The following is a 24,015-nucleotide window of genomic DNA, read 5'->3' as shown; positions in this document are numbered from 1 at the left end:
GCTGGAGTTGCTCTAAAACACACATTCAACATGGGAGCTGGCCAATAGATCGTATACATCGAGAATTGTACATATGTCAATTCTAACTGTTTAATAGTGACATGTAAGAGAGCATTACGATCCAATTAGTTAGACTATCCTACCCCTTAATTTTCTTCCTCTAAACCTGAAAAAAACATCAAGAAAATATGAAAATATTTTTGCTCACCATCATTAAGTGATGGTGACATTGAATGAGTTTACATTTTGAGAACTTTATACTAAATAGACATAAATTTTAAAATTTAAATTTATTCAATAATAATAAGTAAGATGATGAATATTAGCATCGTATAAGAGCGACGAGCGTAAATGCGCCCAGACAAGCATTATAAGAAAAACCAACCGCTAAAACCAGGGGGTATTAGCCTCAATTGAGCTGATAGGTCAGATACTCTGCATTGTCTTCACTCTCTCCCTCCCACACTAGATTGTTCAAAGCAAAATGATTTGAGTGATACATAACATGGTTTCTAGATCTCTCCAGTCTCCATTAACAAAATAGCATATTCTTCTATCTTCTTCTCAAAGCAATTCATCTTCAATGGCAGCTTACATAATTATACAAGAATATATATATATTGATAGGTAACCTCACTTCTACTTTCCATCGTTGTTTCAATAAAAACTTCATACAATCATAGCAACTTTCATTCCATTTCTTTCTTGTTTTTCTCACTTTTTTCAAGTACCCAATTGATATTATTAGTAATTATCATGATTTATTCATCAATTTCTTCTGAAAATCCATGGATATCATCACTGTCAATCACCCCAAAACCCCCACCAAAAAAGCAACCTCCTTTCCAGCGAAACCCCATCCTTTGTTTTCACCGCCTAAACCCAGCTGGACCCATCCAACCCAAAACCCAGATCAGAAACCCAATCCTGCCAAACCCAGCAACTCAAATTATTTACAGAAAATCCAGGAGAAGCAGCAGCCATGAGGAAAGGAGAGGCTTTCGATTTCCCCAACTGGGTAGGCAGCAAATGTTGTTTCTGTGTGGATTTGGGTACTGGATGCAGGGTTTCAGGTGTTTTCCATGGCTGGCTCTCAACTTCCACATGGCCCACAATCTGCAAATGCAACCTTCCACATTGCAGCTTGTGCAGCATTCTGCTAACCTTCCCATGGTGGCCAAGCCCTTGTATGGAGTCCTCTCTGATGCTCTTTACATTTCTGGTGCTCATAGAGTTCCTTATATCTCCATTGGAGGTCAGTTCAAATTTTCTTGCCTTGTCTCCTTCGTGGTTTTTGGTCTGATTTCATTGTGTTTCCTACTTTTCTTTTGTTCATTTTACAGAGTTATGTTAAATTTGAAGATGCATTATCATGTAAGGTTATATTATTTGTGCACTTTTATTCGAATCCGTATAGAGGAAGGCTTCCTTATGGTGGTTTATGTTGTATTCTTGTACTTTTTGTTCTTTCCTTTGCTTGGTTATGCTGTAGATTCTATTTGTCTGATGCCTTCGCAAATTTGTTTGATTGACAATCGGGAGTAAAAGTTAGATTGTTAATATAAGAAAGATTTTTGGTTCCTAATATAACAAATTTTTTGGTATAAGTTTCGTTAATCCTACTACTTTTATGCTGTAATTCCTTTGAAAACTGGCTTAAGCTTAACACCACTGTTTAATGGGGTAAACAATGTATCGATCAGAATGTAGAATGAGCTAAATTTGGGGTTGGAAAAGGAAAATTAAAAAAAAAGTGTTGTTTGCTATGTGAGACCTCTCGGATTTGGGTATAACTGATGGCTTGAACAACTTCTCATGGGAGAATCTGATGGAGTTCGAACTTGTCAGTTCTTTTACAGGTCTTGTCTTGGGGGCCAATGGCGCTGATCCCTGTTGCAGCTCGAGCAGTTCCTACCCTCATGGCATGCGTTCTTCTGAGTAATCTCGGAGCGTCCATTATGGAAGTAGCACAGGATGCTCTTGTTGCAGAGTATGGCCAAGAAAACAATATGACTGGCCTCCAGTCTTATGCATTCATGGCAGCAGCTGCCGGTGGAATTCTTGGTAACTTAATAGGTGGATATTTCTTGATGAAAACACCGCCCAGAACCATGTTTCTCGTATTTGCAGTTTTACTTTCCGCTCAGCTTGCAATTTCATTGAGAATACGAGAGGAATCTTTCGGTTTACCACAATTGCCAGATAACAGTCTTATACGAAAACCAATCTTTGAAAGTATCAGAAAACAATTTTCTGAGCTGCAGATGGGAATTCAAGAGGAAAGTATTGCTCGACCTCTTATTTGGATTGTAGCTTCTATTGCCATGGTCCCAGTCCTCTCAGGTTCCATCTTCTGCTACCAAACACAATATCTACATCTCGATCCTTCAATCATTGGCATGTCTCGAGTGATCGGCCAGTTGATGCTTCTTTCCACTGCTGTACTTTATGACCGTTATTGGAAAAAGGTTCCGATGAGAAAGTTGGTTGGTGTTGTTCAGCTGGTGTATGCCTTTTCCCTTCTTCTTGACCTTGTTTTAGTGAGACGGATCAATGTCAGACTGGGGATTCCAAATGAGGTGTTTGTTCTTTGTTTTTCGGGGTTAGCAGAGACTATTGCACAGTTCAAGATCTTGCCTTTCACAGTACTATTTGCGAATCTGTGTCCTCGGGGATGCGAAGGATCTCTAACTTCTTTCTTAGCATCAGCCTTGTGCTTATCGTCGATAGCTAGTGGGGTTTTAGGTGTTGGACTGGCTTCTCTGATAGGAGTAACGGCAGGCAACTACTCAAACCTGCCCTTCGGGATTATGGCACAATTCCTTGCTGCTTTATTGCCTTTAGGATGGCTTTATATTTTACCCATGTCAGAAGGTGTCGTTAGGCAGGAGAGGAAGAGAGGTTTCAGTAGAAGAAGTCAGAAAAATAGAAGGGTCGGTCGAGTAGTGTATGGTTCAGTATTTATCTACAGACGTGAGAGAGAATCAGAGGGAGAAGAGTGAAAGAACAACTTGTACGATTGCATTCTATTTCAGATAGCAAGAGGTTTGAAAATGAAAGCGTGTGTACCTGAGGGAGAATCTGTATCTTTTGGAGAGAGCTGGGGGAGTGGAGGATAAGAAGAAGAGGACTCTAGGATTGCCTTAGTGGTGTTCATTTTCCTTGTACACTCAGACGACTTAGAAGGAGGCTTCATCTCGAACATCAGTTCCAACGACAGGTTCTGTGATGAAGACGGAAGTTGTTGCCTCATGTTAAATTGTGCTTACCTGTCAGAAAAGTAATCAGTTTGTCATAATACAGGTTTAGTAAGCGCAAATGTACATGTCATCGGTGTTGAGCTCTTGCCACAGGACGAAGAGGGAACGGAAGAAATGAAGAGTTGCGGAGCTATGAGGTACTTGATGTCCGACTAAAATCTCCCAAGAGCAATGAGGCATCTCTAGTAAAATTGCAGTGAAAATCGGAAGAAAATGTGTGCAATGCAGTGAAATTGGAAGAACATCGAATAGAAAGCCAGGAAAAGGCAAAAAATAGAGAGCCCGATCGATCGGTACTCTGAGCAAAACTGTCAAGACCGTTCGTCGGTGAGGCACATAATATTTCGGATAAATAGGGGATAAGACTCGGGCGAACTCTAGCCTCCTACTTCCTTTTCTATAAAACTAGGAGTGTCTTGTTTTGTTGGAGAAAAGAAGAAAATGACATGACATTCTGGGATGAGGATCTTTGTGAGGATTCTCATATCCTATCCGTTCATTGTATATTGTGCGGTCAGCTTTCATTATGTACTGTTTGTATTTAATTTTAAATATAAAAAAAATTCAAATATGTATGATGAACGAATGTGAGGATCCCGAGGGATCCAAATCCGACCTTCTGTGTGACATACAGTACTAGTAGCATACATATGGATACAACACATTGTCACAAAATTATTTCGAATTTTGGGAACGAGTGCGGTACTTGTCACTTGCGACATTCCTCAGTCATGCGTGATAGGGTAGGGGAGTGATGTAGCTGTTCACATCATTTAAATTAATCTGTATTCTATTTAAATTAAAAATCATTTAATAAATCAATAATTAAAAAATAAATAAAATTAAATGTTGATTGTGGTCCCCGTTCAATCCTGTTTTTCTCCCGTTTCTTCTTCCACTACCGAATCAAAGAACTTGCTGGAACGATCTTCCATTTTTTTCCTTGGTGGGGTACTGTCCCTGCTCTGTGAATAGCTCTGGTGTGGTGAGTCTGATTAGTGGACTACCAATGATCGGATTTTCGGGGTTTGGCTCAGCGGCATTGAGCTTCTCAGGAGCTGTACGACTAAGCCAACGCAGAATGGGATTGTTTGGAGTGTCAAGAAGGACATCACAAGGTACTATTCTTTGCTTCAGAACAATCAAATTATCTTGGGAATTTGGTAGATAAAAACATACACAGGGATTTACCATGTGAATATTAGCATCCATTTTTACCCTGCTGAGAAGAATTTGAATTATAACTATGAGCAAAATTTGGGGAATTTGGATTATGGGTTCCATTATTGGGCGGATTTGATCTTGCCCATTTCGAGAAATCTGCCTTTGAATGATGATGGGTTTTGGTATTCAAACGCTCCGAATGAGTACATTACTGCAAACAATCTTAGAGGTACTCCTGGAAACGGGCCTTTTAGGGAGGTTGTGGTGAGTTTAGATGGTAAGGTTGTTGGTGCTATCTGGCCTTTTACTGTGATTTTCAATGGAGGGTTCAATCCCCTCCTGTGGAGTCCAATTACTGCAATTAGCTCGTACAATCTCCCTTCTTATGATATTGAAATCACGGCCTTTTTAGGGAAGAGTCACACGTTTGGTTTTACTGTCACAAATGCCTTGAATGATTGGTTCGTTGACGCAAATTTGCATCTTTGGTTGGACAAGCGGAGCACGAAAACTGAAGGGGAGCTTTCAAAGCATAGTAGCTTGCTCCTTGTTGGTTCATTGGTTTTGGATTTCAAGGGTTTAAATGGCACATTTTTGACAAGGGTCGGCAGGTATGTGTCATCGACTGGATGGGTGAAGTCCTCCTATGGGAATATCACAATTGATACAATTCAAGACCTCCATAACAGTAATACAATGGTCATGAAGAATGATGGCAATACGCAGATAGTGAATCAGACCATCCATTTCAACGATACACTTCATATTAGGCCGCCATCCTCCATTATCCACTCAATGTCATCAAACAAAAAATTTCCTCTTTACTTGTACATTGACTTCTTGGAACAAGCAAAAGAAACATATAAGTACATTACAAATGTTGAATTGGGATTTCTGTTATGCACAATATATGTCGACCGTCTGCCTTGGCTTAGGTAGTAACTAGAAAATGTGCCCGCACTTTGCTGCAGGAATTGAATGTGTTAGTTGCAACATAACAAAGCTTCAATCCAGTACTTTTGAATATTTCGACTAATTGATCAAAAAGAAAACAGAACAAATGTGGCTGCAAATGTGTTAACTCTTGTAAATATGCCATCTGTTTACTGAAGAACTGTTGAGCTCCTGTGAAGACTACATTACCATTTGTAGAATCCTGAAGACATGAATATGAATTGCAAGCACAATTTAAATGACTCCGCTTTCAATACAACAAGAATTAGAAGAGTAACATGTCTGCATACTGGCTGCTGTTACAAAATATTTGAAATCTATGTTTAGAAGAAATATTTGCTTCAAGTACATCATCTTCTTCAATACTTTCATTAGAAGTTTCTATTGTATGAACCCTATCGCTTTCTGTTTCATTACAAGAACTCACTTCAACTACATCATCTTCTTCAGTAATTCATTAGAAGAACTCCCTTTTCCTAAAACATAAAACATAATTATACAAGTTTATATATTACACCACACTATCAATGTAAATACACTAGCCATATGTGCAAGTCTCTTAATTCTATTGTGTGCATTGCAATGGCTGAAAAAACAAACCCCACAACAAAAAATCTTTTATCCCTAACACGAAGTGATGTATAATGTCGATCACAATAATATAACAATATGAAATACTATTTCTTTCATCTTTGCTGTAAAGGTTCAGTTTCTCAAGTGATAAGAAAACCTAATTTGAAAGTGATCAGAAAGCCTAATCTAAAAGTGATAAAATGTCTCTTTATTTGTTTGCCATTAATATGGTCTCTAATGTATTATTGAGGAACTAAGCCAATTATAGATACTAAGATAATAAGGTCTCTAATGTTTTAGATGTTTATTCTTCTCTGATCCATCTTGGCATTAATAAAGAACATAATAAACAATAATCAAACCACGAAACGTATTGTGATCAATGCCTACCGAGGGTTCACCAAATCTTGGCTTGGGTTTCGAGTTAATTGACCTATTTAGTGACTTTCTCCTAGCAAGACTCTCATTGCGGGTGGGAATCTTGGGAGGCTTACCAGGACTGGCTGTCGAAAATTCAGGTGAAGGGGAGCTCACTGGGACTGACTTGGAGAACCCACTGCTGGACTCAGCTGATGCTTTGGCGGGTGAGCCCACTTTGCTTTGCTTGGGAGCTGAATATTCTGAGCCATTGGAGGGAGATCCTTTTGCTGCATTGTTCTCTTCGCTTCGAACTTCCAGTACAACTTCACCTCCGTTGAAGAAAACTTCTCCGACATGCTTACTTGCTCGCCTTTCAAAAGCTTTTCTCTCTCTATGACCTTCAATGAAACCCTACCACATCAAACATTACAAAAATCTTGCATTAAACCCCAACTAAACAAAACACCAAAATCGGAATGGCAATCAAAAATGCGAATTTTTCATATCCTTTTTTTAGATAAATCCCAAGTTCCCTCTTTTCTTTCAGGATTAATCAAATCTTTATTTTCCTAATTAAATATTGAAGATTTATATCGATGGCTTTCTAACAACACCATAATAAACTAGTTCTGATCAAACTCTACAACATTAAAATCACAAAAAAGCTTTCACTAAACCCCAAAATAAAGAAACGATGGTACACCAAAAACAAAATGACTTTTCAAACCCTTTAGATAGATATATCCAATCTCCATCGTTTTAACCAAAGATTGAAACTTTACAACAAGTAATCTACTTCCATTAACGTAATTGGAAAAGAAGTTACCTTGGCGCCAAAAAGATCAAATCAAACAGTACAAAGTGTCTAAAACAGAAAGAAATACTATTCTTATTGACCTAAAATATGGAAATAATCAGACTCACCACACCAGAGCTATTCACAGAGCAGAGACAGTACCCCACCAAGGAAAAAAATGGAAGATCGTTCCAGCAAGTTCTTTGATTCAGTAGTGGAAGAAGAAACGGGAGAAAAGCTGGATTGAACGGGGAAGCAGGGAAGGAGAAGACTCCTCGTATGCCACAATCAACATTTAATTTTATTTATTTTTTAATTATTGGTTTATTAAATGATTTTTAATTTAAATAGAATTCTAATTAATTTAAATGATGTGGACAGCCACATCAGATGGTATATCAATGTGGTATAAACACATGATAAGAATAGCATTACTGGACAAAATCATACCAAGTTTTAAGTCTCTAAACATGAATTAGGCAGTGGTTAATGCCAAACCCTCGTGGCCAATAATTGTTTAAAATTCTTCCAGTAGCAGCAGCTGGCAGGGATTTCGTACATATAGATTCAACCGTCAAATTAACGAAGGCAGGCCAACTGCCTCAAGAATAAGTGTGAGCATGCGAAAGAGGAACACAAATTGCTATCAAGGAAATTTCATTGTGTAAATATTAACCACCATTTTATAACTATTTTGTTTTTAGTTTTCAATTTTTAGTTATGAAAACTGAAAGTAATTACCGAACGAGTTTTCAGTTTTTAATTTTCAAGAAAAGTGATAAAAAACTGAAAATTGAAAATAAAATGGGTGTCAAGCGACCTCCTATTTAGTTGGAAATGTATACAATAATTTACTATTAGACCAGTATTAGACAATAAGTTACCTCCTTCACATGCAGGATGGGGGAATAAGAAACACATGGTTGTAGGCTTGTAGCTCCATCTTGCCAACAGAGAAGTGAGGAATGGGGATTGAAGGGTGTCAAACTCAAGCCGGAAGGAGAAGGGGCAAACAATGTATTTCAAGCTCATATACGTAATCTCTCAATGGAAATCTGTGTATTTCTCATATGACAAGCGATGGGATATTTGCAACGAGAAATCCTACTAACTGCCACCAACTGCAAGGGGTTTCGGCTTCTTGTAGGCAAGTTGCCATCTATTTAATCAAAATCTTCTCAAGTTTACCATCTACTTAATCAAATTGACAAGGGTTTTGCACTTCATCTCTCTATTACTATTTGTTAGGATAGTCACACCAATGGGAAAAGATGAAAAAGTCCTGCATTCAACGGGTGTATACACTCTTCTCACAACTGCGTCTCACATGGAGGTCACGCGATCAACTGTTTAGAGTGAGTTTGTATATATGCCTTGCCTATAAGAGTTTTTAGAACAGACCTGATTCATGCTAAAACTAAAAAGGAAATTTGTGAATTCGGATTTTGTTCTCAGGAGAAAAAGAAGCAACTAACAACAATCATTACATCACTAAATCTAAATGGTACCTGCAATACGATCGCTGGCATCTATCCCCATCAGATACAATCTACGCTGGATGTTCAAACGCTTCAGAAGAGCAGGCTCCCTTCATTGCTAAGATGAGGTAATCCAGCATCTCATAGATTGAAATTGAACGAGGATGTAATTTATCAGCAACATAGAAACAATGAGTCTCAGAATTAATGCTTATCCAACTGCATCCGGGCTCCTTCTTTAAACCTCTTTCTTTCATCATTCTTCTCATTTCCGCTACAGCATCCCATCTCCTAGACGATGCATAAAAATTTGAAAGTGAAATATAGTTCGAAGGGTTTCTGGGTTCTACTTGAATAAGAAATCTATAAGCTAGATCTTGCATGTCATGATTCCCATGCAACACAGAAGCAGTAACTAAGGCTCCCCAAACACTTGGACCAGGTTCTACAGGCATCGTTTTGATGAAATCTAATGCTTGATCAAGCTCTCCTGATCGGCCTAACAGATCCACCACACAAGCACACATCTCCACCGTTGGTTTAATTCCAAAATCAGCTGTTACAGAGCTATATATGGAAAGGCCTTCTTTTACCAATCCTGACCTTCCACAAGCAGAAAGGAGCCCAACGATTGTTATCGTGTCGGGTTTGATTCCAAGATGGAGCATCTTATTATACACATCAAGGGCTTCCTCACCCCTTCCATGTAATCCATATCCTGAAATCATTGAGCTCCAAGAGATTGCATCCTTAGAAAAAGAATCATCCTCAAACACTTGCCTTGCAAAATCCAAGCTCCCACATTTCGAATACATATCGATTAAAGCATTACACAAAGATACTTCACGACTCATTTCCTTCCTGATAGCAAATCCATGAATTTGTTTTCCGCCCATTAAACCAACGTGCGAACTACAAGCAGGGAGGACACTCACAAGTGATACTCTATTGGGTTGTACCCCATCTTCCACCTGCATCTTTTGAAAAAGAACCAAAGCTTCATCAGGAGCTCCATTCTGCACATAGCCATTGACCATCGCCGTCCAAGCATAAACATTTCTACACTTCATGTGGTTAAATACCCGTCTGGCCGAAGCTACTCTATCACTCCTAGAATACATATCAATCAAACAACACCCAAGATGAACGTCCGAACCCCACTTGAAATCCAATTCATACTTCACAACATAACAATGCAGTTCTCTCCCATGATCCCATTTCCTGATATCATCCCCTCCACACATAGGCAAAAGACTTGAAATGGTAAATCCGTCAGGTTTCACCCCATTCATCACCATGGATTTAGCAATTTCCCAAATTTCCTTATCAAAATCATGATCCAAAGAACTTGTATACCCCGCTATTAACGCATTCCAAGACCCAACATTTCTTTGAGGCATTTCATCGAACAGTTTCCGACACTCATCAATCCTCCCGCATTTATAATACAAAGACATCAGAGAATTCGCAACAACGGTATCCACGACAAACCCGGCTCTCAAACCCTTCCCATGAACATACTTTCCGGTAGCCAAATCCCGAACCTCGCTTGAAACTTTCGCCATGGTCGCCAAGGTATAATCATCCGGCAATACATAACTATTGCACATTTCCATAAACAGATCAAAAGCTTCATTGTACGCACAATTCTTCACATAGCCATTAATCAGTGAGTTCCATAAATACACACTCTTGAGAGTAGCCGAGTCGAAGACGAGTTTCGACTCGGTCGGCTTTCCGCAGAGTGCATAAGCAGAGATGAGCTTTGTGGCGAGGAAAGGGTTTTGTTGGAGGCCATGAGTGACAATGTGGGCGTGAGCTTGTTCGGCGAGCGAAAGGGAATGGTGGGTTCCTGCAAGCTGAAGAAAATGGAGGAGATTCAGGGGAAGGTGGACCGCAGTGGCGCAAGTGTAATAACGGGAGGTTGTGAGGGCAAATGTCTTGCATGCGTACGAGAGGTTCATCACACACGGAGAGATCGTTTGGATTTGGCGGGGATTTGGAGTTCTGGGAGGAACTCTTTCAGTTGAGGTCTGAGGCTGTATCTGTCATTTTCCTTGCGTTTTTCTTGTATTATATTATTTTTATTTTTTATTAACAGTGCTATTATACACAAACTTATACTTTATGTAGTGTGTTGAAAAGGAAAGTCCTAATCACCGGACCAGAGCAATCCATCATTTGCGGATTATGTTGTTTTTATTTATTGGGTTTATTGATCAGAAAAGAAAAGAAAAATGGTAGTTCTATTTACTGACTCATCTTTATCTCTTACAAATCCTAATTAATTTTTGTCTATTGATCTTATTTAATTTATTCGATCCGACGTCTAAAACTTGAGAAGAGTGTGAGAGGTAAAAATGAGTAAAATGAAAATCAAATTATTTTTCAGAAACCAATGTTACAATTAGCGTTTTCTTTTTGTACAAACGACATTACAAAAGAGGGAACGAACACAACTTTTTTTTTTGGTCGAAAACGAACACAAAACTTTGAGTGCATATGTGAACAACACTATTTACATGTTTGGCTTAATTCATCAAAACTTCAATCTATAACCCTTGTACAGTAAAAAGAGGACCTGAATTCAAAGTGGGTAGAGTCCAACAATTACCCTGACTACCAACACAACAGCTATGCCATTTGATTCTGTAAGAACCCGCTGGAAAAGCAGAAACATCAAGCAAGCAACTTGAGAACCCTTGCCCTCTCTCGTTCAGTTCGAAACGCACGAACGTACTCACGAACTCGCCATCATTTTTACCCCTTCGACGCTTATTACTTTTTTTCGTACTGCACTCTGTTACATACTGCAACAGCTTTTCATTCATTTCTACAATGTCATCAGCTTCCCAAGCCTGCTTGTGCTCCTTGTTTTCTCCACTTCCTCTTGGCTCCTGAAAGGATACTCCACTGTACAGCATGCAGTACAAATTTTTCAACTGGACTCGGATGTCTTGTGGCACATTTCTTAACTGAAGACACAAATGTAATGATAAGTGGAAGCCCGAGGAGACGTATATTCCATCTGGGTTTCTTGTTTCATTGACAGCGAAGAGTTCTGACCCAAGGCAAGGCCTGAAATTTATGTCAGTGGAAAACATTAGAAAGGTGGTGAAAATAGAAAAGCAAAAATCATATAACTAACAATATGATGTTAGAGCTTGCTAAACAGACTTAAAACATCCTATCTAAACGATTAACCACTCCGAGACTAAAACCCTAAAGTCGATGCTTTAAATGGTGATTTTTACCCCAAATCATCAACTATGTCAAAAATGATATGAAAGCTTTAAAAGATTGAGTAAAAGTAGGATATTCTCCACGCCTTGATTCTTAAAGTACGAATCGCCTGTTCAAATAAAAGGCCTAGGACATGGAGAAATCAACAAAAAGAAAAAAAAGAATGTTCGAGTTAGAATGATATCATACCTTAATTTAAAGAAGTACTTGGGAGTCCGGAAGGGGACTTGCATCCATTTCATAAGGATGCTATATAGAAGTTGTAAGCCGTCTTTGGTTGCTTGGGACAGACCTTCCACATTGTGGACTCCGTTTGCCTTGCTTTTCAACCCAGAAATCCCTGAAACCGCATAACTACAAACACTGAGAATATATTTTGCTTCAGAACCAACCTTACATGCTTGGATTCTGGACTGCAAGTGACAACAATCAATGGGCTTGCCAGCTGGATTCAAAAGCAGATAAAGATTTGCACTGGTTTCATGGTTACTAGCCCCCAACCGCCCAATTAGATTTTGTATCAACATTGAGTCTAAGTTGTTCTCTGTTGTTCCCAGACCGTTAATGGAAACAGATTTGATTAGGCTTGGAATGTAGAGAGAAAAACCAGCACAAAAAGCCAACAATGAACAAGATAGTGCGAGTTCCGAAATGATTCCTGAACTTTTTCTGTCCATGTCAATGAAAGATTTTGTTACTAGATCAAATTCTTGTGATAGCCTCTTCAACTGCACAGATATTCGAGTAAACTTCTGTAAGGATACGAGGTATCCAACCTGTCCATTATCGGGAATGTCGTGCTGGTCAAATTGAATGTTTTCCAGAACTTTAACTATATCCACCACTGCTCCAAGCACATTTGCTCTTAAAGACAAAAACCACCTTTGGAAATAAAAAGTTTGTCCCATTCTGACATCAACTTCTAATGTTGCCAAAGAAGAACAAAGACCATTGTAAGCGGCTGCTAGCTCCCTACTGTTAATATGCTCCCTGATATTACTAGCTGAATCATTACTAGAAAGTATAACATCGAATTTATGTGTCTCTATACCTTGTTTTGTCAACAGCAGTAACATGAGTTTCCTCTCAGAATCCGAAAATTGAACTAATGATCTCATCCAGCAGCAGCAGGAAATCGAATGAACCATTGATGCTAACTGCTCAAATGTCAAAGTGGCAGTGAGCCAGGCTCCCTGACATGCTGCATAAGTCCCGACTCTGTAAGCTGGCCACTTATTGTTTTCTGTCAGCATCCTCTTTGCACGTTCAATGGTACGAATTTCATGCTCCCTTGAGTGAGATATGCCCAAGTTCTTATCAAGATTGTAACTTCCCTCACTCTCATGCACCATGTTATCCCAAATGATTCGACAATGTAACAACAAAGAGTAAAGTGTGTATGTATAACATTCAAGCAAGTTGCTCTGACTTACAAGGTCAACCAGAAGCTTCACTTTGTCAAATACTTTGGTGGAAATGGAGCCAGCTTCACTGAGATTTTCAAGAAAGGCCCCCAAAAATCTGTACACAATAAATAGAAGCTTTGATCTGATAGTTCTGCTTTTTTCTCCTTTCAAGTCTACATTATCACGAACAAATGCATCTGCTTCTGATGTAACGACCTGATTATCATGCATATATGAGAGAGACTTGACCAAAACATGTATTTGATCCAACACAAAGACATGCAGATCCGGATATTCTCGACTTAGAAAGAAAAGAAGATTGAGCAGGCAATTAACTTGTTGAAACACTGGAGACTCAGTCTGACAAAGATCCAAAACTGGCTTCACCATCAAGGTGATTCGATCAATGACAAGTGAGGTCACATGCGATGGCAGAAGAGAGGAACGAGGTGCAAGAGATCCCATCTCTGTACTTCCCTTTAGTTTCCTTGAAACATCTACCAAAACAGAAAAAGCTAACAGGCCCTCAGACGTGATTGGAGATGAAGTTGCATTCTCAACAACGCTTAACAGCTTAGAAGATTCAAGTACATCAAGGGGTAGATCGGGTACTGTACATGAAATAATCTGCAGAATGCATATGTGAGTCAATAAAAATTGCTAAAACGTTAATAAAAAGTTAATCTGTAGGACTGAGAAACAACCTTACGTAAAGTCTGCAGTGCATCACATAGCATGGGTGACGGAACTTGAGGTTCATCTAGTATGTTAAATAACGCTCTCACAAGATATGCATTTAAAGGAAAATGACACATTCCTCGACTGTATACAAAATGCAGGCTTCTTACTGCCGTTGCACGCAGATGAAGAGGCTTTTCTTGGCTAAGAAACAAGAGAAGCAAGTCCACCTGCATTCAGATGCCAATGAGTATTACGGATCAAGAAATTAGAAAGAATATGCTACCAAAAACAATTACCTGCTGAGATGTAAGAACGGTTGACCTGGAAGCCAGTTTGGAGAGAGAAACCAGCATTGCAACCTGGCAATCCTCATCTGCGGACTCTAACAGAAGCTTTAGGCAAGTCTGAAATAAAGCAGTGTTAAGCAAACATCAAAACATTGTACACAAGTAAAGAACTAAAACTCTAAAAGAACAATTCCCAACAGAGTTGAGGCCAAATAATAAAGTAGCAGAAGAACCTTGTAAGCATTATTTGCAAGAGCATGTGAGCGCCCAAGTTTGGCAAACACTCGTGCTCCAGCCAACCTTATAGCAGGTGACGTTTCTGGTGAAGTCATCATACGAGGCAGCATCTCCAAGACAACGCATGCAAAGTCCTCTGATAACTCGGAAAAACATCCTGCTGCAAATAACGACGCTTTTACCTCCATAACGTGTGAGGAAACCAAACTAGAAAGCACCAAGTAGCGTGTGCTCGAACTCTCTTTAGCAAAATGTGCCCAGCAACCGAACAGACCCAAAGCCAAAGCCCTATCCTCAACATCCCCACTGTCAAACACAAGCTTAACCATCCTCAGCAATTCTGCCTGGATATAATTATAAACCCGAGTTTTGGACAAAACTCCGTTATACTCTTCCCTTTTGTTCCTCTTCCGGTACTCAAACAGAAAAGCCTTGACAATACAGAGCCTTACATGCTTGTCTCCACATTCGAAAGCATTGGCAAGACGAAGGATGATGGCATTTAAAAAGAGCTTGCCCTCGCCAGGAATTAGGTCGAACAGATGGTGGACAGCTGGAGAAGGCTCTGGTTCTCTGCTTAACCGTTGGAGTCTTGCACTGATTTCTGAAATGGCTTCGAGTGAGCTCCCTGGTTTCTTGGAGCGCAGGGCCTTCTCTAGCTCGATGCTCCATTCCATCACACGTGCTGCTGAGCTCCTTTCCATTCCACCTAAAATTTCAATTAGAACGAAACTAGTACCACAAAAACAAGCCATAACAAAACTCCATTATACTCTTCTCCTCACTTTCAAGCCTTCAAACTAGATAGAAACCCATGTTAAGACTTCCTGTTGCTACAGAAATAAAAGCAAAAAATTGAATCAAATTAAAACCTCAAATATTGTGAACAAGCCAAGTCTCCGCCTTTGTGAATTGAATTGAATTCAAAGAGTTGCTTCAGGAACTGCTTCTTTTGCACCCAACTGCATTTAAATTAATTTCTAGACGCCAAACAGAAAGAGAAAGAAAACGAAAAGAGGATTGGGAAGAGGGAAAGGATACCATCCAACTAAAACCTCTCAGTGCGTAAAGAAAAATACCACTTAACCTTACTCTAAGTGACGATTTGTTATTAAAAAATATTCTCAAGATTTATCATAGGCCATATTTTCATGGTATGACATGAGTTCAAATCTTCTGCGTTTATGTTTTCTTGTATGTATGATTTTTTTGTGGTCTCGTTAAAATACGATGAGTAATGAAAATAGGAAGGATTATGAATGAGAAGGGGATTGGGTACGAATAAACACCTTCCCGTATTAGCGGGATATCTGCAAGTACTCTTAGACCATTTCCAACCGAGGGCTGAACAGATAGCTCGTTTTAGCCCTCTGGTCCTCCAAGATATTAATATTTTAATGAACAGTATAGTGTCATATTTGCCTCCATCTCCAACCGAGGGCCAAAGGATCATAGGGCCAAACATAATTTATTATTTAAATTTAAAAACAACAACTTAAATTAAAAACTACAACTTATATTTAAAAACTACAACTTAAATCTAAAAACGACAAATTAAATTTAAAAACTACAAATTAAATTTAAAAACAACATTAAATTAAATTTAAAAACTACAACAACTTAAATTTAATATCCATAATCAACATCATCTTCATTATCCGCCATTGTAGAAGTATAGTTAGAGGTGAACAACTGACACACCCCGACCCGAAATTATTTTTTGATCCGGAAGATTTACATAAAACACACCCCTAAGATTTGATCCGGAAGATCCGCACTACGGATTTCAGATCCGTTAATTCCAAAGATCCAAATTATGCTTCTAGAACAACATCCTAAAATTTCATTACGATCTAACGGTCGGATCTCCGCCAATTGCCAAAAACCAAGTGGTGGTCAACATTTTATTTTATGAACTTACAAATCCAATTTGGGAAGATCTGTGCGTCGGATTCCCAATCCGTAAGTTTCTATGTTCCTTAAATATTATGTACTATAATGTATTAAAGTTTGGTGACGATCCAACGGTCGGATCATTGATTCACATCTTTACCAAGTAACATATCTTAATGAATTTAGGTCCAAACGATCAACCTACGATATACAATCACCAAAACTGAACTCAAGACATCTAATTTAGTCTAAGAATAACATCGACGGTCCCCTGGCCACACGTTGCCGTGGGTGGTGGCTGCCTGTCCGAACTCGCCGGAAAATCCAACTATTTCAAAAAATTATCAAAATTTACAAGAATGAAGATCTCAATGAGTAGAGTAAACTTTATACCTGTGGCCAAGTCCATTTTGGCCTGAAAGAGCCCCAATTTTGTTAAAACCCGTCGGAAACCCTAGTTTTGGGTGTCCTCAATTCGGCTTCATAGCAACTCCGATGCCCCCAAACTTGTTTGGGCTTTGTCTTGAGCTTCAGGGGAGTCTATTGGTGATAGTAGTTTGATGGAATTGTTTCAGAATTGGGGAATTGAAGACACGGACCCATCGTACCCGCCGGTGTGGGTTACACTAAATCAAAGCCAATTCCCTAATATTTTAGTTGAAATTGGAAGAAGGAGAGTCACTGAGTTGAGTGAAGGAGGTGGCGATGTCCAACTCACCAGAAAACGCCAGAATTGGTGTCGGAGCTTGGTATCTCGGACTGGGTCACGTGGGTCAAAGAGGAGACCCTGTTTCCTTCTCTCCTTCTCCCCTTCCCTCCTTTCCCACCTTTCCCTTCTCACCGGTTGGTCAGTTCCTCTCTTCCTCTCCTGCGATTGGGTAGCAGCCCATCTTTCTTCCCTCTTCCGTTCCCCCTTTTTCCTTTTTTTTTTATATACTAAATGATAAATAAAATATATACATTAGAAAAAATATATATATATAAATATATAAATAGTGACCAAACCAAAAGTACTTCTTGGGTTTACAGTTCCGTAATGTCGAGTACTTCAAGAAAACGCTAATGGATTAATTCATACACCTCGCTATGTGTTGGTCAACGGGAGTCAAGACCCTCACCTCTAAGGGCATTTTCATAAAGTCACACTTTTAAAATTAATAAAAATATAAAATTTGGGATGGGTTGTCATAACAACTGCCGCCGAGGCATAATTTTTTTCCCTATCAAAATAGGCCTTACTCATTGGAGTGTAATTTGAAGGGTTCATTTCCATATTCTTATCATCCATCTCTTCTTGTAGTTGTTTGGCCCGTTCTTCATGCCTACACTACCTTTGTACTGCCTCAAGGGCATTTTGCTCCAACATTAATCGCAATGAGGCCGCCACTTCATGTTGAGCGTCGTAATCATCATTTGCCTTACCCTTTTCCTTTAACCTTCGTGTCTTGTTTCGTCCCATAGCCCTAGGTATGGAACCTTCACCTGAAGATAAATTTTCTACCCTTGTTTGTTGAATGGTAGGAGATCCATCTTCATCCATATCTGCAGCTGAGGATGCAGTTCCGAACACCGGCATAGGAGCTCTATGTTGAGGTGGATCTTCAAATAACACCCACTGTTTACTAATTTCCCAACAACTGTGAAACTGAAAGGGTTTCGAGTTGCTCTCCATATACAATTCCTCTGATTGGCGTACCTAGAAAATATAATTACAAAAATTAAAGGAAATTAATTTATGAAATTAAATGTAATATAATTAAATATTTAAAATAAATTGTGAAAACACTTACTTCGTCGTTGTAATTAGCCCCGCTTTCATGTTTACTTGCGGCTGCTAACAATGCTTGATGCCATTTGTTCAAACTTGGCTGAAGATGTTTCTTCCATCTTGAAGAACAACTCTCGTGGTTTCGGATATTTAGTGGAGTGGTGCCTTCATAGAACTCGAAGTATTTTTTGGACACACGAGTCCAAACACCGTCATTTGTTTGACAATTCCCTCTCACACTATCTTCCGACACTCATCTATAAGCCTTGCAAAGAGCTTCATCTTCTTTTCGGGTCCAAGCCCTACCTTTCATTGCAGACGAGGCCATTTGAAAATTATTGAAAAAATTGAAGGATAGATTTTTGAAAGAGGAAAGAAAATATGATAATTGAAATGGTGTAGGAATGGTGAAAATTTTGTGAGGAATGGTGAATGAATGGTTTAGGTATTTATAGGAAGAAAAAAAATTAGAATTTTTAAGAATTAAAAAAAAAATGGCCCAAATTTTTTTTTTTTGAATCCAACGGTAACTGGCGTCAACTAGCCGTTGGATTCAAATTTTTGTTTAAGCATTCTTGTCGGATATAACTGACATGATTGCTAGAATTTCTGGCTAGCTCCAGTTTGGTTGCATGCGGCCAGCTCTTTGGCCCTTTCAGATTCCGTGGGGGCCATGAGCCCTCTGGCCTAGCCCTTGGTTGGAGACGATTTTCAGGCTATTTTCGGCCTTCTGGCCTTCTGGACCCTTCAGTTGGAAATTGCCTTAGTATGGTTGGTTGTCTAAGGAGCTCCTAATTTAAATTCGTAGCTTTTTAGCCAAAATCCAACCAAAAAATTGAGAGTATGATTGAAAGTACTCCTAGTAAAGAAATCAATGGGAATAATACACATTTCTAAAATAAATAAAAAAACACGTTTTTAAGCTATTTTTAGTCATGAAGGGCTAAACATACCTCTTAACTATATTTTAGTCCTCTAAAATTAATATTTTACTACTTTAGGACTAAATTTTTTCATCTCCAACCATGCATGACTTAATTTATTCTTCTTCAGTACTAAAAAAAAAAAATATTCTTCTTCATATTTTATTACTTTTTAAGGCCAAACCTAACCCCTTCTAGGACTACTTGGTGCATACCCTGAAGCCAAACCTAGTATGATTCTTTTAACTCGATTCTCTTTAGCCCTTTGGTCGAAAACTTTCATCAGTTATATGGCTAAACGTTGCCTATAATCCTTGACTGAAGTGGAGGTGGACTGGGCTAGCAACGATCGCCAAGGGTTGAGTTGGACTGGGCTATGGGGTGTGTTTTGTTGATCGGACATCTTGTTTTGGTCAAATTGTCGATCCCGTATCTAAAACTCGGCTCACTTTATTTTTACATTGCATTTTACTCGTCATCATAACTATGGTGTATGTTCATCATTCACTTAATCAATTGTTATGTATCATTTCACTTAATTCTAGTTAATTTTCACATTAAATGTTACATTTTCAATTTTAAAAAAAGTTTACCAAGGTTAAGTAAAAAGACAAATGATTAGATGTGTAATGAGCATACATCAAAGTTTAAGGTGGTGAGCAAAACCTCTCCCTTTACTTTTGGAATGATTTTGTTTTATGCATTAAACTTCAATTTTCAATGATAATGCCAGAGCAAATATAAGATCCGGAAAAACTAGAATCCATGGACGGCCAGTACAATTAAATACATCTAACGAGTAATGAAACAGGCCACTAAGCATTGGTAATGTTTCTCTTTAGTTATAAACAAGAGAATTTAAGTTAAACTCATATATATAAAATGGCGAGTTTGACAACTAATATCGTCGTATTAAGAAGTAATGAAACAACTAAACATGAGAAGTTGAAATTACATTGTACAACACAACCCATTCGAAGCCACATATCATGGATGAAAAATTATCTGATTGAACTTGAAGCACTAGTGTTGACGAACTAATACGTAATAAGAGGAGAGAAACTCGCATGAAATATCTCTTAAAACTAATATATATTGTTTTAACGACACTAACGATGATATATATAAATTATTGTCATGCATTCAAATGATACATCATATGTCAGTTAAATACGTACATTTGAATGCATTTCTATAATAGAACGCCTTGTTAGTCTCAAGTCTCAACACTTTAAGAAAATCCTGACTTCATCACTTTATTCAAAGAAGTAGAATCTCCTTATTCTAATTTTTATATATTATCACACCCACCAACCTTAGTTGGATAAGATTCTCATACGTTTGTTTGTCACCGAATCAAAATCTCAGATTCTTGGGCTAATTAACATTTCTAGAGAAGTGAAACACCTTAAGCTAGAAAACTGTGATGTGGGTCCCTTCATTATTCTACTAAACTCCTACCCCTTTCTTTGTTAGTGTGTCATTCCAAAGCAGATAAGGATAGAGTTTAGGGCATGACGTGGGGTTACAAAAGCCCTAATTTTTTACCTAAGAAAATATCTAGTAGCAATGTAATCATGTTGTCGTCTTTTGAATTTCAGTGAGTTCATCGTGATCTCTATCTTATTTTTCCTATTTATTTCTTTCACATGGAGTCGAATGTTGCAAGTGTGTTATAAAAAATGCTTATAAACTCATGTGGATCCTTGATATTGTTGTTTGTTGGGTTGGAAATTCACTAGGAAGAAAGCTAAGTGTTAATGAGCCTAATTATTTTGAGTTTTTATTTTTATTTGGGTGAAAGAGGAAATGAAACCATAGTTAGTATGATTACACAAATCTTAATTAGGATATGAGAGAAGTTATAGGGTTTTATCTCATAGGTGTACAAGAGTATGATTTTGTGATTTTTGGCATATGTGATCCAGAAGTATATATAAACAAGTTTGACAGTTGGATCGTTAAAACTAGTTTTGTAGAATGTTTGTCCCGTCAAAACAATTGATTTAAAAACAAAGTTTATTGTATACTTCCGTTAAGTAGAAAGTAAGATTTTGTGATATCCACTAGTGTAAATATTTTACATTGATGACCAGGTTCGCTCATTGTATTATGCTAGGGTCAATGATTGTATAGTAAAAAAAACATCAAAATCGGAGCTAAAGTGACCGTTAAATCGTGAATTTTGGTTTCTAATTGTCGGAGGATATCGTCCCATACTTAATCCATGAAAGTTTGTTTTTGGTATGCAATCTTGGAGTATATACAAACACGTTTGATGGTTGGATTGTTGAAATTAATTTTGCAGACTGCGAAAATCATTGAAGGAATTAAATATGCCAACCATGTCTCTCACTTTTACTCAACAAAATAAAAACCCTAAACACTAAATTACACCTGTGCGATGAAATCTGGAAGATTTGTCGAGCAAACTTTTACACAATAAGCGCCATTTTTCCCCTGGCGCCAAAACATGGCCTAGCGTGCCTTGCAAAAATATTTCGTCAAGCAAAACCTCTGACATATAAAACCCTAGATGGTCCAGATTTGCCCAAGCACTTTTTGTTTTCGTCGAGTAAAGTCCCTTTTGCAAACGAAGGGAGATTTGTCTAGCAAAATGTGGTCGGGGAAATGGTATTTTCTGGTAGTATTATTGTTGATGCACTAACAGCTGACAAGTGCAACTGTCTTTAGCATTATCAACTACAAATGTTATGTAGTTAGGGTAGGAAAGCGACTTGAAAACATTGTTTTTCTCCCTTGGTACTATTGCTCATTTATGATCTTTAATGAATAACAATAAATCAAAGGAGAATCAAACAAACATAAATAAATAGATGTATACGTAAGAAAAATATGATGGCGGAAATCATTTCCCTTAAACTCTACTTGGCTCAAGATAAGCATTTTTGGAAACCAAAGCTTAAGATATTGTTTTGGGTGGATCTAAATCTTTTGGTTTAATGTGAAGTGAGACAAAAGATACACAAAGAATCCCATGGCTTTAAGCCGCGTATATGTAGAACTTCTGCATGCATGTTAGGACAAGAAGAACTAGAAGCTAAGCATAGTATAACAAATTTTACAGTAGGAATAAGTGGGTGGTGGAATGTTGTGAACTTGAAAATTACTTAGAGGGCTAATGGGTTTTTACCAGGTGTTGGATTTGCTTACTTCTTAAGGAGATTTGTTCCAATTAGTCACTGAAAACTCCGAATTAAATATAATCTGGTGATGCCATTAGAATTCTATGGTATTGACGGTGTGTTCATCAAAATGGGGGAACCTGGTGTTTTTTACTTTACTTTTTGAATGATTTTGTTTTATGCATTGACTTTAATTTTCATTTGATAATGTTAGAGCAAATATAAGATCTGGAACTGAAAAACTAAAATCGATGGACGGTCTGTACAATTACATATATTACTCTAACAAGTAACGAAACAAGCCACTAGCATTGCTACTTAATAATGTTTCTCTTTGGTTATAAGTGATAGATCTTAAGTTAAATTCATATATATGAAATGGTAATTCGACACCTAATATCGTTGTATTCAGAAGTAATGAATCAACTAAACATGAGAAGTTAAACTTACATCGTACAACACAACTCATTGGAAGCCATATATCACATGAAAAAATATTTGATTGCGCTTGAAACACCAATGTTGACAAATTAATACGTACCAAGAGGAGAGAAATTCTCTTAAAATATCTATTAGAATTAATATATATTGTTTCAGTTGCACTACCTATGACATATATAAATACCATGCATTCCAATGGTACACTATCCGTGCGTAGATATGTCCATTTGAATGCATTTCTAGTAAGAGAACGCCTTGTTAGTCTCAACACTTCCCAAAAAAAAAAAAAAAAATCCTAACTTTATCACTTAGATCAAATAATTAGTAGAATCTCCTTATTCTGATTTTTATTTATCATCAGAGCCACCAACCTTAGTTGGATGAGATTCTCATACGTTTGTTTGTCACCGAATCAAAATCTCAGATTCTTGGATTAATTAACATTTCTAGAAAAGTGAAACACCTTAAGCTAGAAAAATGTGATATGGGTTCCTTAATTATTCTACTAAACCACTACCCTTTTCTTTGTTAGTGTGTCACTCCAAAGAAGATTGGGACATAATTTAGGGCAAGACGTGGGATTACAGAAGCCTTAATTGTTTACCTAAGAGAGTTTCTAGAAACAATGTAATCATATTGTTGTCTTTTGAAAACTCAGTCAATTCATCACGATTTGTATTTAATTTTGCTCTATTTATTTATTTTTAGATAGAGTCGATACTGCAAGCGTTTTAAAAAAATTGTTTATAAACTCATGTGGGTCCTTGAAATTGTTGTTTGTTAGTTGGAATTTCACTAGGAAGAAAGCTAATAAGTGTAAATGAACTTAATTACTTTGAGTTTTTATTTTATTGGGGTGAAAGAGGAAATGATACCATAATTAGTATGATTACACAAATCTTAGTTAGGATGTGAAGTTATACGGTTGTATCTAATAGGTGTGCAAGATTTACTCAACATCAATAAAGCAAGATTCAATAGATCTCCTACTCTGTTTAACGAACCAGGGAAAGGAAAGAGGGGAATCAGGGTTAGCGCAACTGATCGAATGAGGAATCAAAGTTATTAGATTCGCCAGCTTGCTGCCCGAGGAACCCGGTCCCTATTCGCTTACTTGTTCGTTCGATGCGTCGTTTGTGTAACACGTATTGACGAGATCAGCTTCGAATATTGATTTGAGACAAATTTGGGTATTGGTTTTTTATGAGTCTTGCTTGGAGAATCCATGCAAGTGGACTTGTATGTTTGTCTTTACACAATGACAACTGTATCATAGTTTTTCAATTTTTTCTTTCTTATTTGAGATTGTTCATGCTATGTGACATACATGTCCATGTTTAATGATAATCAGAATGCACATCATCCTCTTTTACGATATTGTCATTCAACCTTGTCACGCAACAAG

The 24,015-nt window shown here is 37.8% G+C and overlaps 3 protein-coding genes and 1 pseudogene across 12 annotated transcripts; 2 read left to right on the top strand and 2 right to left on the bottom strand.

Moving 5' to 3' along the window:
• Positions 1 to 365: 365 nt before the first annotated feature.
• On the top strand, positions 366 to 3,831 carry LOC126596869 (probable folate-biopterin transporter 8, chloroplastic). Of its 2 annotated transcripts, none has more exons than XM_050263540.1 (2): positions 366 to 1,255; positions 1,849 to 3,831. In XM_050263540.1, the coding sequence occupies exons 1-2, from the start codon at positions 757 to 759 to the stop codon at positions 3,000 to 3,002; spliced, it is 1,653 nt and encodes a 550-aa protein (XP_050119497.1). In that variant the 5' UTR covers positions 366 to 756; the 3' UTR covers positions 3,003 to 3,831. The 2 variants fall into 2 exon arrangements, with proteins under 2 accessions (XP_050119497.1, XP_050119498.1); XM_050263541.1 differs by having other exon boundaries at positions 370 to 1,255; positions 1,860 to 3,831.
• A 160-nt stretch (positions 3,832 to 3,991) lies between these two features.
• Positions 3,992 to 5,363, top strand: LOC126595351 (peptide-N4-(N-acetyl-beta-glucosaminyl)asparagine amidase A-like; annotated as a pseudogene).
• Positions 5,226 to 10,760, bottom strand: LOC126596868 (pentatricopeptide repeat-containing protein At3g12770-like). 6 transcript variants are annotated; one of them, XR_007614050.1, is made up of 3 exons: positions 8,616 to 10,759; positions 6,446 to 6,722; positions 5,226 to 5,389 (listed from the first exon to the last, which is right to left on the bottom strand). XR_007614050.1 is itself a non-coding variant. In XM_050263539.1 (2 exons), exon 1 carries the CDS (start codon positions 10,547 to 10,549, stop codon positions 8,657 to 8,659), a length of 1,893 nt encoding a protein of 630 aa, XP_050119496.1. In that variant the 5' UTR covers positions 10,550 to 10,759; the 3' UTR covers positions 6,039 to 6,722; positions 8,616 to 8,656. The 6 variants fall into 6 exon arrangements, 1 of the variants encoding a protein (XP_050119496.1); XR_007614051.1 differs by lacking the exon at positions 5,226 to 5,389 and adding an exon at positions 5,495 to 5,580; XR_007614048.1 differs by lacking the exon at positions 5,226 to 5,389 and adding an exon at positions 5,596 to 5,854 and having other exon boundaries at positions 7,992 to 10,760.
• Positions 10,761 to 10,946: 186 nt separating this feature from the next.
• Positions 10,947 to 15,553, bottom strand: LOC126597706 (uncharacterized). Of its 4 annotated transcripts, none has more exons than XM_050264515.1 (6): positions 14,892 to 15,553; positions 14,436 to 14,783; positions 14,212 to 14,319; positions 13,939 to 14,142; positions 12,018 to 13,861; positions 10,947 to 11,663 (listed from the first exon to the last, which is right to left on the bottom strand). In XM_050264515.1, exons 1-6 carry the CDS (start codon positions 15,192 to 15,194, stop codon positions 11,138 to 11,140), a joined length of 3,333 nt encoding a protein of 1,110 aa, XP_050120472.1. In that variant the 5' UTR covers positions 15,195 to 15,553; the 3' UTR covers positions 10,947 to 11,137. The 4 variants fall into 4 exon arrangements, with proteins under 4 accessions (XP_050120472.1, XP_050120471.1, XP_050120470.1 ...); XM_050264514.1 differs by having other exon boundaries at positions 14,436 to 15,171; positions 15,312 to 15,553; XM_050264513.1 differs by having other exon boundaries at positions 14,436 to 15,148; positions 15,312 to 15,553.
• Between the last annotated feature and the right edge of the window lie 8,462 nt (positions 15,554 to 24,015).

The sequence above is a fragment of the Malus sylvestris genome, chromosome 13 (genome assembly GCF_916048215.2).
Source record: "Malus sylvestris chromosome 13, drMalSylv7.2, whole genome shotgun sequence".
Classification (NCBI taxonomy): domain Eukaryota; kingdom Viridiplantae; phylum Streptophyta; class Magnoliopsida; order Rosales; family Rosaceae; genus Malus; species Malus sylvestris.
Note: the sequence above shows the minus strand (reverse complement) of the source record. Positions and strands in the feature narration are given on the sequence as shown.

Coding starts and splice junctions, on each gene's coding strand:
- LOC126596869 (XM_050263540.1), top strand. CDS start 757: ATGATTTATTCATCAATTTCTTCTGAAAATCCATGGATATCATCACTG. Junction 1,256..1,848: donor TCCTTATATCTCCATTGGAG/GTCAGTTCAAAT, acceptor CGAACTTGTCAG/TTCTTTTACAGGTCTTGTCT.
- LOC126596868 (XM_050263539.1), bottom strand. CDS start 10,549: ATGAACCTCTCGTACGCATGCAAGACATTTGCCCTCACAACCTCCCGT.
- LOC126597706 (XM_050264512.1), bottom strand. CDS start 15,194: ATGGCTTGTTTTTGTGGTACTAGTTTCGTTCTAATTGAAATTTTAGGT. Junction 14,143..14,211: donor CCGTTCTTACATCTCAGCAG/GTAATTGTTTTT, acceptor ATCTGAATGCAG/GTGGACTTGCTTCTCTTGTT. Junction 11,664..12,017: donor AAGTACTTCTTTAAATTAAG/GTATGATATCAT, acceptor CATAAATTTCAG/GCCTTGCCTTGGGTCAGAAC.